This window comes from Alosa sapidissima, chromosome 24 (genome assembly GCF_018492685.1).
Source record: "Alosa sapidissima isolate fAloSap1 chromosome 24, fAloSap1.pri, whole genome shotgun sequence".
In the NCBI taxonomy this organism is placed as follows: domain Eukaryota; kingdom Metazoa; phylum Chordata; class Actinopteri; order Clupeiformes; family Clupeidae; genus Alosa; species Alosa sapidissima.
Genome location: NC_055980.1, coordinates 11388413 through 11401905, shown reverse-complemented (window position 1 = coordinate 11401905; position 13493 = coordinate 11388413). Strand labels below are relative to the sequence as shown.

General features: G+C 45.5%; 1 protein-coding gene across 9 annotated transcripts in view; it reads right to left on the bottom strand.

Annotated features, from left to right (window-relative positions):
- spag9b (sperm associated antigen 9b) overlaps window positions 1-13493 on the bottom strand; it is a 61544-nt gene that overhangs the window by 28747 nt on the left and 19304 nt on the right. For 6 of the 9 annotated variants that reach the window (XM_042082096.1, XM_042082095.1, XM_042082097.1 and 3 more), the window contains exons 3-5: window positions 11245-11315; window positions 10608-10702; window positions 652-802 (exon numbers count right to left, since the gene is read on the bottom strand). In XM_042082096.1, the coding sequence (XP_041938030.1) occupies window positions 652-802; window positions 10608-10702; window positions 11245-11315 (317 nt within the window). Of the gene's footprint in view, window positions 1-651; window positions 803-4331; window positions 4769-10607; window positions 10703-11244; window positions 11316-13493 lie in introns of those variants that run through there. The other 3 variants (XM_042082101.1, XM_042082102.1, XM_042082104.1) reach the window with 1 other exon arrangement.

Sequence of the window (13493 nt, the reverse complement as noted above, 5' to 3'; positions counted from 1 at the left end):
CTGAGTGGCCTTTTCAGACGGAGGCCTTAGGCAGGCTGGGCACGTCCTGGAGGGCCTCCCACTCCACATAGGGCTTCCTCTGGCTTGGCACCTCCTGGTCGGAGGGGGTCTTTTAAACATGCGCTGCCCACAGAAGGAGGCTTTGAGCAAAAGGGAACACAAACTCAATGGGAGCAAAACCGATGGCGTAATCCATTAGGGGACTCGATGAGATCCGAGTGCAATTCCTGGAATTATGAAAAGGGGCAGAAGACGGACTGTCCTTTGGCTCTTAAAGGGACTCGTCCTGGTTGCTATGGTGCAGAGGAACTACACCGAGCATGAGCTCATGATTCCTACATTAACTATAGGTTCATTGTCCACACGTGTCAGCCTTTCACAAATGGTGAGAAATGGTGTGTATTGAAAACAGAATTGCAAGGTGTAACAGAATACAATAATACATCAAATCCAACTAACAGAGGTAAACAGGGAAACCTGTGAAGTACCTGTGTGAAGAGAGGCTTGGTCTAGCCACCTAGAAACTGGTATTAGAACGTAGCTGGCTAAGGTCAAAAGCTAACTTTCTTTTCAAGATGTTTGAGAAGAGTACTAATGGTCCAGCTCAAACCCTGCTGATGATTGCTCCAAGCAGAGGCCAGGCCTACCCACCTTGAGACTGGTGTTGGAGCGCGGGTGGCTCAGGTCGTTGCATCTCCAGGAGTCCGTCTCGGGAGTCTCCACAACATCCCTTGGAAGGTCAGGGGTCAAAGTCTCGCCGCCTGGCAGTGGGAAGATGCCCATGGAAACTGGACGTTCCTTCCTGCAGTGGACATAAACATGCATTCATCCATTAAAACCAGCACACCACACACACACTTAATTATCAGTTCTCATTTTACACAGTGTGTTTTGAGGCCAGTTCAGAAACAAACAGAATAGGCATTTATGATGATGATTAGACAAAACAAAAGATGTTATTGCGGATCAATGAACATCACAATAGATCAATGAACCAATTATTAACTAATCATTAGTCAGCTATCTTTAACTGAAACAAACGTGATCTTTTAAAAAACATGTTTAACTGATTGTTAATTCACTGGGGTAATTCTTTGCTCAGGTCAAGGTGTTGTGTTTACTGCGATGTCCCGCGGGGCCTCGCCATGACAACCCAAGTTAATGTGCATTCAGCTGCCCTTTCTCCTCCCTCCCTCTTTCCATCTCCTGAATTAATGTGAAGGACAAGCGGTGGTCTCCCCACTTCAAAGGGCTCCGCATTGCCAGGAACTGGCACAGAGAGAAACGCAACAGGCCTCTCCTCCATCACTTGCCCACTTGCCCGCCCCCCCCCCACGTCTTTCTTTCTGTAGTTGTTGCTCTTTCTTATCTTTTATCTGACACAGACACACAAATGTGCATTACCTGCATACGCTGGAAGTACAGTAGTCTTTCTTTTTCTAGGAGTCTCTCTTTTTCTGACACAGACACACACACACACACACACACAGGCTGCATATGCTGTAAGTACAGTACCCAGACTCTCCACTGTGCATTATGGTCATTCTTGATTGGCTCCCTTTCTCTTTGGCTCCCTTTCTCTTTGACTCTCTGTGTCTCTTGTCTTTCTCTGTGACCACAGCTGGTGTGAATGTGGTTAAGTGTTCAGCTCTATTCACTGCTGCAGGGCTGAACTTGCTGACTGGACATTCTGTTGGGAATGCTGGGCAGAGGCGAGGAGGTCACTACAAGGCCAGCGGTGTGTGTGTGTGTGTGTGTGTGTGTGTGTGTGTGTGTGTGTGTAAGATCACATGGCCCACACAACACCAAAGAGTAGGAATTGGATTATCCGTAGTCAGAGGTTAAATGAACGTTTGCGCACTGCTGAGCACTGAGCAGCATAGACCAAGATGCACCACACCAGTTGCACCATTGATTTTCTTATACACTCCTTCAACACACGTCAATCAGATGTTCATCACCACCGACAGCCTGGCGGCAGTGACAGACAATAACCTGATGGCTAAAAGTTACTTTTGCCAAAACAGCATTGGTTGCGATGATACTTGATATGACCTATTAAAAAGATCCTATGCATGGTGCAAAGGTAAGGAACACCTTTGTTACTGCTTGAGAGCAACTGAATACTCCACTAAGGAATTTGGATGAACCATCCAATTTCAATTTCTACACTCAATGGGCGGAGGTAAAACATAATGGCAAAAGCTAATAGATGGAAATTAATGTCTTCTGTGGCAAGCACCATAACTTTAGGTCTGTAACATCACGGCAAACAGGAATATAAGGTTTGATGTACAAATTCTACCAAAGTAAGGCAATTCAAGATAGCAGTGGCTCAAAGTCGGTTCTTTAACATAGACACTTTTTAATAATACATTTCCAATACCCTACAAAATATTGTTCTGAAGCAGCATCATCTCAACACAGGATATTGTGCCATTTTCATTTGTTTGTTTCCAGAATTAGCATGCAGTTGCTCTGCAGCCAATTAGTGTGCCTTTAGATGCAATGACGGGTATCCAATGACAACGCTGATGCATATATTAACTTTGACTGTGAGAAAAATCCACATGAAGAAAATGGGTGAAATTGACGAGCTGTCTCAGGAAGAAAGGAAGAACTTTTCCGTCTCAGTAGAGACCTTACTGACTGACTGGCTCAGACTGGCTGCTACAGTGTATAATTCTGTTCTGTGCCTGAAGACCTCCCAGAGCAGCGCTTTCACCCAAACTAATCTTCTCCAGTTCCCCAGCCCTGAGCTGCGCTGCCTGATAACTTGCCTTGATAAGTTTAAATGGAGAGCCAGCGAGGGTCTTGGCTTAAGCCTGACACATGTAGCCCAGGCAATTCCCCCTGGAGACAAACTTTAATCAAAGTCCTGTTTGAATGGGTGCGGAAGATAAATAGCATTACCATAGAGACGACAGCTTTTTGTCCAAATAAACACACAGGTCAACACTGTCTATATTATCTGACGTTGAAATACTTCCTCACTCGGAGAGGATCCCCTTCCATTATACCTTGATTGCCCAATTCTGTTACGTCACCCCGATTCTGGCGCTAGGGGTTAGGGTGACGAACAGAAAAATGTAATCCTTACTATGGCACACAGACAGAGAAAGAGAACATCGCACCAAGGACAGACTCCGGTCTGTTGCCTGGCCATTAATGCAGTCACCGGGCAGGTGAAAAAGGCAAGTGCTGAGTGTCAAATGCAGAGGCCAGCATTCTGCTGCTGCTGTGCGCATGAGACAGCCCATAATAATAAGGCCACAACAATGGGGAGCCCATCCCCATGGAGACCAGCTCTCAGAGGCTAGGGAACAGAACAGTGAGCCATCACCCACCGGTGTCCCTGCGGGTCCAGCTGAACAACAGCAGACGTGCCCACTGTGCGTGAGAAGGCCCTGGACTGGCACAGAGTGCTCTCATAAAAAAACGCCTTACACCCAAAACGTCCCCCTATACAGTGTACACACACACGACATGTACCATTACATAATTAATATACATTAATATAATCCTCCTATATATACACACACACACACACACACCTACCGTTACATAATTAATATAGTTTAATATAATCCCCCTACACAACATCTAACATCTACCATTTATACATCCATTATTATGAACAAACTAATACTAATCAAACAGCATCGACATTCAAACTTTCACTGTCCATCTTGCCATCTCAGACATGTTTACCATGCTGATGTGAGAGTGGGAGGAGAGAGAGATGTCTACGAGATAAACACAAAACCAAACAGCACTGAAGAAAAGTAGGACAGAGATGCCGCGCGAGAGAATGGCCACGATGGTGAGATGGTAAACAAAACAAACAGGAGAGAGAGAGAGAGAGAGAGAGAAAGACACTGGAGGGAAGACGGTAAAAATGAACGAGGGAGGATGCTTCATCACAGAGCCATGACAGAGCAGAGTGGCGCAGAGCCGAGGTAGAGGAAAGTGGGACAGAGACGGAGACAGGAGGGAGGAAGAGGAGGAGGAGGAGGAAGGAGGCAAAACAGTAGCACGCACACGGCAACTCCAAACACACAATCCCAATCATCTCTCCCTCTTTTACACACTTTATTCTTCCCACCACACCTTCGTTGATGCTTCTCTTTCTCTCCTTCTCTTCCCCCCCCCTCTCGTTCAGACTTTCTTGCCATTTTCTCTACACCTCTTTCTATTCAGTTATGTCAAACCTCCCCTCCCTCCCTCCCTCCCTCCCTCTCTTCACACATTCCTATCACTCTCTACCTCATTCCTCTCCTGCATTCTCTCTCTCTCTCTCTCTCTCTCTCTCTCTCTCTCTCTCTGCGTACCTGCTGATCCCGGGCAGTGAGTGTGTGAGGGCGGGCAGGCGCCCGGACACGGAGTAGTGGACGAGCAGCAGCACCGAGAGCGACACCAGCACGGCCGAGTTGACCACCACCGCTCCGCCCACGAAGCCGAACACCAGCAGCAGCATGCAGCCGGGGCTCATGGTGGCCCACCAAGCACCACCACCACCACCACCACCACCACCACCGGTGCTGCTGACGCCACCACCACCGTCGCCGTGTGCCTGCCGCTATGGATTCAGCCGTCCGGCGTCCAGTGCTGTCGCGCTCCCGCGCGCAATCCCATCAGCCTTGTGTGGACCGCAGCAGCAGAAGCAGCAGCAGAGATAGCGGCTAGCGACAGGAGCCAAACTGCGTGGAGCGATGTCAAACTGTATGCCGAGCGCTGTGTTTGTGTGTGTGTGTGTGTGAGTGTGAGAGAGAGATGGTAAGCAAGTGTGTGCGTGAGAGTGAGAGAGAAAAGGGGGAGAGAGGAGTACCGGTGAATGTATGTGAGCGAGAGACAGAGAGGGAAAAAGTGTCAGTGAGCGTGCGAGAGAGAGAGAGCGCGTGTGTGTGTGTGTGTGTGTGTGTGTGTGTGTTTGTGAGTATGTGTGAGGCTGCAGTTGCACTCAGAGTGGTGACGTCGCGCCTCCCTCCCCGACACACACAGGCGCAGGCAGAGAGAGAGTGAGCGAGTGATGAGAAAAAGAGGACCAGCTGTCTCCAGCCGCTTTGTGATCCCCTCCTCTCTCTTCTCTCTCTCTCCTCTCTCTCTCTCTCTCTCTCTATGATCCCCCTCCTCTCTCTTCTCCCTCTCTCTCTCTCTCCTCTCTCTCTCTCTCTGTGATCCCCCTCCTCTCTCTTCTCCCTCTCCTCTCTCTCTCTATGATCCCCCTCCTCTCTCTTCTCCCTCTCTCTCTCCCCTCTCTCTCTCTCCTCTCTCTCTCTCTCTCTCTCTCTCTGTGATCCCCCTCCTCTCTCTTCTCCCTCTCCTCTCTCTCTCTCTCTCTCTCTCTGAGGAGCTGCTCTTTCTCCTTTGAGGCAGGCTGAATAATGAATAGGGCTGATGCCACCTCACTGCTATGCGGATGGCTCCCTCCTTGCCTCTCTCTGTTGTTCTCGGTCTCCCCCCCCCTCTCTGTCGCTGTCTCTTAAGCTGCAGCATCACCCAAACAACTCATTCCAAACAACCCCACCCCCCACCCCTGCTTGCTGGAAAAGACGCTCCTCCATAACCGTGGGAGCGGGAGACAAGGCTACAGCAGAGAATTGCCCCTTTATCCTCCTTACAGTTGATCCAAAAAAAAGAGGACAAATCCCAGAATCTGTTGCCAAGAGACTATTCAAATTGAAAATAAAAACACTTTTTCTTGATAAAATAATTGAGGCTATTGATCACTGACAATGTCATTTTTTTTTTAATTTAGGACTGCAGCTATTCCATTATCAGTATATTACAGTTTACACAAGTGCAAGATCATGCAAATTCACGGAGGTATACAGTAATACTGAGGGTCTAGCCTAGGTTGTGGACTCAATGCATGCATTTATGGTTGCAATCACTGATCACAGTGTTGCACTGCATGCTGAACCACACAGAGCATCAGCTGCCTATGTCTAAACCACTGGCTTAGTTTCATGCCACTGCCTAGCTTAGCTTCAGTTACTCATTCAGTCAGTCAGTCACAATTTCAAAAGTAATCCATTAATCCTCTCATTCAGCAGACGGACAGCCAGCTTCTATTCACTCAACACACACGCAGGCGACGGTCAGCCATGATGTTATCAATAAAGCACACAACTACAACCAGCAGTTTATGGGGATACACAGAACTGCTGCTCAGCTGCTGGGCAAATATGCAATGGGACATTAAATTCATATGTAAAATGTGTGTTTTAGCCGATACAGGAGAAAAAAAATGCATCTGCACACAATTGGATAGACCTAACCAATTAGAGCAACTAAATAGCCTACTATAAATCATGTAGGGAGAGCAGCCAATACATCCTTCTCAACAAATACCTCAATAGCTGTTTTCCGTTTTTTTTTTTAAAGCTATTGCGCTGTCAATATCTCGAACAACAGACGCAATAGCGAAACCTAAACATCTAGCTTTTCTAGCAACAGCCAAACAAAATCAACCAAAGCACGTTGCTCATCTGTCCATCATCATAAATGCCCAGACGATTTGATTGGTGCGCCCAGTTTTCATACAAGCATAAAGGCTTCTCAATGGAACCGGAAGTGACAACCGAATTTCCTCAAATTTTGTGGCCGGGGTTAAATTCGGCCTGGCTTCCAGGCTAGTTGACCGTAGTTTCAGACTGTTAATGTAAGTGAATGTATTTGAAAAAGATGTGGGCTGTTCCTAATGTACACTGTGCTCTCTCCAACAAGCAAGGTACATTTCTCCCAAGGTGTCAATAAAAGCTAAACTGAAATGATCTAATCTTGTGCACAAACACAAAATAAACATACAGCAACTTTTACACATCCAAGTGAAAGGAAACATCCTTTCGGGACAGACACCCTGGGCGTTTTGGAAGACATACCAACAGTTGAGTGGAGCGGAGGGACACCCCCCCCCCCCCCCCCCCCGGAATTCTCATGGGAGTGCCATAACTCCATGAAGCATGACCCTGGACAAAAACAGCCAGAGTTGCTCATTCACACCAGTGAGGCCAGTGAGACGAAGTTGTGTTGATGAGCATCTTCATCGCCCTTCCTCATCCTCCTGCGCTCATCGCACTGCTGTGTGCGGGCGTCACTGGGCCACTCCGTCCCTCTGCAGGGAGATGCTCTGCTACAGCTCTGCTCCGCACTTCATTAGCGGTGCCAAGCGGATTTTCTCAAACAGAGCTCTGCCAAGACTACCCCTCCCCACCCCCTCCCTGCAATCTCACACCCCTCTGTTCTCTGGCTCTCTCCTTCTCTCGCTCAGCTACATCTCTGGCCCCCTCTCTCGGTATCTCCCCCTCTCTCTTATTATATAAACTCTTTCTTCTCTTCTCTCTCTCTCCCTCTCTCTCTCAACCTACAGTCTCTCTCTCTCTTTCTCTCATCCTCTCTGTCTCCCTCTCCATCTCTCCTTCACTTCATTCTGGCTCCGTTCATCACCTGCTCTGCTGCGCTGTGGAGGGAAGAAGATGCTTCCTGACCTACATTCTGCTCAGCACCCAGCAGATAGAGACAGAGCCAGAGGCAATGGTGTGGGCACAGAATGAGAGCACGCAATACACACAGTCACACACACACACACACACACACACACACACACACACACACACACACACACACACACACACACACACGTGTCCTCATACAAACTAATGTAAACAACCAAACACATAGCCATGCAGTAAGGATCTGGGCAAGGGCTAATTTATTGGGTGCATCTCTCCGTATAACCTTTAGCAGGCTTGAATACCATTCAGTTTATCAATATAGATGCTGAATTTCAATGTCTGCCCTTTATTAGCAGTAGCTCAGTGTGCAAGAGCACAAGGGCAATTCGGCTGAACAAGACAGGATGGCCCACTTCGGTCAGGGAATTTAGTTATTAAGTCACCCTGTTGAGGGTGATGTACTTTGCCATTGCCAAGAATCTGATATTACAAATGTACATCAGGGCTTAGTCGCAAAGCACTTTATCTTCATGCCAAGAGTACTCTGAAATCACACTTAAGCTTTATCATTAAAAAGTCTTCTCCAGAAGCCTATTCACAAAGCAGCTAAGACTTTTACTAAGGGAAAAAAAAAAGCTATGGCTCCTAAGATTACAGAAAGGCTTGGTTGCTTTGGCTGATAGGGCTGCACAATTAATCAATTTTTAATCAAAATCGCAATTTGAACTAATGCAATTAGCTAACCGCTAAGGCTGCAATTAATTGTGCAGCTCACAACTCTGTCCCAGTGGTTAATCTTTCTATATCTATGATTTATATTCATGTCATACTCAGACTTTATATTAATGTCATACACTGTGACAGACAGGAAAGCTCATCTAACAGGAGTGCTGTGCTTCACAAACATTGGAATATTGAACTGAAGCTTGACTTTCAAAAATTCTATCGTAATTAGATATTTTCCTGCAAATCGTGCAGCCCTAATGGCTGACACAAATTCTTCTGCACACGCTTGATTACAATGACCTTGGTGATTGGCTGAGGAGTGACCGGCCAGTACCAGTGAGTAAGCAATCGGTATGCACCAACTGGCCAATCACAAAGAGCTACAGATTGATAAACAAATAAACAAAGACGACAGGTTACAAATGAAATAATATCCAAATATGTTACCGAAAATGAGCATCTGCACCCAGTTTTAATAATGCATTTTATGATGTATGGATAGACAGGAACTAGTTTCATTTAATTTACTATAAAACGTTACATTCAGTTTGAGTTTGACAATTAATGAGTGTCATTGGCGGCATAATTGCATCCATTACAAGCTGGAGTATTATTCCTTTACAATGTCTTTTAAAGGACTGCACTGTACGTGCATCCAAAACATTGTGACATGGAATGTTAGAAACTGTTTCTTTAAAGGAGAACTTGGTAACTATTTCAACTTAACAAAACCGTTTAGAAATCATTTGGATGGTTAAATAACCTGTTCTGTTGAAAATGGTGACCCTGCTAGCGTCCCCAGACGGATAACCAACCTTGCAACATTGGGACTGACATGAGTGAGAAACAAGAAACACGTTTTAAATCATGTTTCTTTCCTTGTAACGTCCACATTGTTCTGCCGAACTTATGCTAACCATTTCGCTAGCTTGTAAAGAAATCCACATGTGCTTTATGGTTAGTTTTTTCCCCAGTTTGAAATGTAGTGTAATGCACAACTTCTCCAGCGGAGGGGGAAATATAGCTAATCCTACCAAGGGGTAGCCTGGTAAACCAGACCCTGGAATCTTTCAGATTAAGGGTCTGGCCACGAGTAATGAAAATGGCCCAATTCGAGGGGCGGCACCAAGCATGCATTTGAAACTCTCACTGCATGCAGTTGGATAACGCTACGACCAAATCACAACAATTCATCAGTGTCAGTCATCAGTGTAGCTCGCCTTTGTCCCGCCTACACCGATTTGATTGGTCCCTCTCGCTCGAGAGATAGAAGAAATTTGGATCATTGCTCGTGGCCAGAGTATCTTGCGGGCACAATTCAAATTGTGCTCTCGCGAGAACTCTGGATTTCCAGGGTAACCAAGGGGGACTTTAATATTATGAATTGGTCTTATAGACCCTTTCAACAATAAAAACAAAAACAATGCTTGAATGTTCTATTTGGGCCCCAATCTACTTCCTCTGCATTAGGCATTAAGATAACATATGGAATGTTAAAACGGAAGTCTTGTGGGGCCAACTATGATGCTGATAATGGAACTCTTGAAAGGGTCCATAGAGTTTTTTTTTGCTCTGACAACATTTAAGTTCTCCCTGGCTTAGGCATTATTCTCAGAGCCAAGGGAGCACCAAGAGAAGGGGTGCACTTGATTGGCTGTTGACTTCAGACATCAACAACATTTCCCCAGGACGAAGAACTGCTTAAATGAGCCGTGGCCCACTGGTTAGCACTTCGGACCTGTAACTGGAGGGTTGCCGGTTCGAGCCCCGACCAGTGGGAACGGCTGAAGTGCCCTTGAGCAAGGCACCTAACCCCTCACTGCTCCCCGAGCGCCGCTGTTGTAGCAGGCAGCTCACTGCGCCGGGATTAGTGTGTGCTTCACCTCACTGTGTGTTCACTGTGTGCTAAGTGTGTAATCACTAATTCACGGATTGGGATAAATGCAGAGATCAAATTTCCCCTTACGGGATCAAAAGAGTATATATACTTATATACTTATACTTACTAAACTTAAAAGAACATGAACTTGAAAACCTCTGTAATGAATTAACCTTGTGAGCTCTGCTAACTCAATTCCACTCAGCAGGCAAACCTGACACTTGACCAGCAGCCAACCTGTGAACTGGGCGACACATTTCACTGCTGTGTCACACCTGGATGTGGGAGACGAGGGATACGTGTGGAGATAGCCATCTTTAATTTGAGGCTACTGTTTCCACTGATGTAATCATTGGTTGAATGACACAGAACAGCAGGAGCCAAAAACATCAATTAAAAAACAAAAATAACAAATGATCATCATCTCTGTAGTCAACATGCAAATTTACGTTCTGCCATGTAGGGTCAGATCCAAACACAGGGTTTCCTGATCAGCAATCTCATGTATTAGCCAGCAGAGGGGAGGAAACCCATAGGTCACATACCGTTTTCTAGTCGGAGGGGTCCCCGTTTCCATCGGCTCCACCACCATCTGTTGCATTTTGGTACGTTCCAAATGCTCCATGTAGCTATGGATCATCTGAAGAAGACAAGCAAAACAACAACTTGATCAGCATCGACAACCAGGTCATCCCTCATCACAGGTTAATGTCCTTCATTGATTGCTAACTACACTGGGGTGTGTTTCCCAAAACCATAGTTGCTAACCTGTTAGCAACTTACCGGTAGTTGGTTGGCAATGGGAAATTGCATTGCAACCAACAAAGTTGCTAACTTAGTTAGCAACTATGGTTTTGGGAAACGCGCCCCTGATCATTTTAACTCAAAATGTATCCACACATTTCACATGTTTTGGTATGCATACCATTTATTAATGTATGCATGCAAAGCAATACTAGCGAAGCCAGAGGCGCATTCAGTTTCAGAAATATGAGGTGAATGTTTGTGGAAATTGCCTTATTGCTTGTCATTTTCAGATTATAAAAAAGTGAACAATGCAAGCTGTTTACATAAAACATGAAAATTCAAAGGAAACACATTTACCCCAAACCCTTCCCTCTGTTTGAGAAATATAAATGCACCTCTGGCTTCATGACACACACACACACACAAATTTCTCACCTCTGTATGTCTCTGGTGGAGAGCATTGTACTCCCTCTTAAGCTCCGCCTCCCTCTCCTCCAATCTCCCAACTGTAAGACAGAAAAAAGGTGACATTAATAAGCACAAAATACAAGTCAAATCAAGTCACTTTATTTATATAGCACATTTAAAACAACAACATTGACCCAAAGTGCTTCACAGGTAAGGCTCTTACAAAAAAGTAAAGGAGGGAGATGGACAAATAAAATTGAATTAAAAAGGGGGGGTATAGTAGAGGTGTTAAGATGACAGTAAAACACAAGCCAGGAAATAAAGGTTACAAGGCTCATAAAACTAGAGATAAAACATGGAATAAATGAATAAATAAATAGACAAATAAATACACAAAGGGCTATTAAAAAGTCCAAAATAAGATAATACTAACAAGTGATTGTACACTGAGTGGTACAGTCCTATTATTACTTATAGACCCTTTCAACAAGGTAAACAAAAACAATGCTTGAACGTTCTATTTGGGCCCCAATCTACTTCCTCTGCATTAAGGTAACATATGGAATGTTAAAAAGGAAGCCTTGTGGGGCCAACTATGATGCTGATAATGGAACTCTCTTGAAAGGGTCCATAAAGAATCGCTAAGGCAAGGATCTCTGCATAGAAGACATCACAGTACATGGTACATAGTTTTGGTTCAATTATTAAATCTAAACTTTGCTGTGCACCAGTTTAAACTCCAAGGAATAATGGCAGAAGCAAAGAGTCTTGGTGGAGCCTGCCTGGCATGCATTGATAGTTGCACTGCTGAAAGAAGGCCACTAGGTGTCCCCAGTGCCCTGCACCAAGCTCTTGGACAACTGAGGGTAGTAGTGGCGAGATGAAGCTTTGGGGAGCCTTGAAGTTTTCCAGACAGATGTGCTGAAAATGTTTTGTGGAATAGTTATCCAGACAGTGACCATGTCAAAAAACATTTTGTGGTCCGCAATTGCCTGATACATATTAAACCATCAAAAGACGCCTCGCCTGCAACACTACCATCACCAGCTATGACCAGAAAAACGTAAATGTAAATCAGGTTTGTAGGCCAAGTATACTTGCGTATACAAGGAATTTGGTCTCTGCATTTATCCCATCCGTGATTTAGTGAACACACACTGCACACAGTGAACACACAGTGAGGTGAAGCACACACACTAACCCGGAGCAGTGAGCTGCATGCTACAGTGGCGCTCGGGTAGCAGTGAGGGGTTAAGTGCATTGCTCAAGGGCACTTCAGCTGTTCACACTGGTCGGAGATCGAACCAGCAACCCTTCGGCTCCAGGCTCCAAGCCCGAAGCCCTAACCAGTAGGCCACAACTGCCCCTCAAGGGAAAATACCTGAACATCGCATGGCAACCATATCACAACCACACTACTGACTCCTGGATAGGGTACGTAACAATGGCCAAATCGATCGCTCTTCAGAAGTGTTCATGATCAGACAGGAGAACGCTTTTTCGAAGCGGTAGATTTCAAAGAGGCCTCGATACAGAGATTCTCTGGGAAGGGCTTGGCACTGTTAACACACGCATAGCCTGAGTATTATCTGTAACAAAACTTGAGGGGTCAGGACAGTGTGATGACTGCAAATCCTTTACAAGGTCACTGCAGCTCATAACATTTAATTGGTACTTGCACAAACAGTCACAGACACACACAAACACTACTAAAAGCTGATTACGTCTGGTATGTATTTGTCTGATAATAGACACAGAAAGAGAAAGAGAAAGAGAAAGAGAGAGAGAGAGAGAGAGAGAGAGAGAGAGAGAGAGAGAGAGAGAGAGAGAGAGAGAGAGAGAGAGAGAGAGAGAGAGAGAGAAGTGAAACTTTATCAGAGAGCTGCAGAGTTCTGACCACAGTCCCTGGGACTCCACCAGCACAGTGATTTGGAGGTGTATTTATAGGCTGTGGGATTTCCAGACCCAGGCTGCCATTCACATGACTGCAGCATGAACTGCATTTATTGATTGCTCAGTACGGTTAAGCTATGGATTGTGGGGGGGGAGCTAGTATGTGCTATTTATTTATTTTACAGTTGATGTATCCTAGACCATCTTACCATATAGACAGCCTATAGTGTATACAGTATGTGTACAGTATATTGGACAGGCCAACAACACCATGACCTTGGTGCTGTGAGAGGCCAGTTCTATTAGCTTAAAGGAAGACGCCACCCAATGTCAGTAGTAATATATGTTCTTACCTTAACTTTCACGAGTTGAATCATACCTCT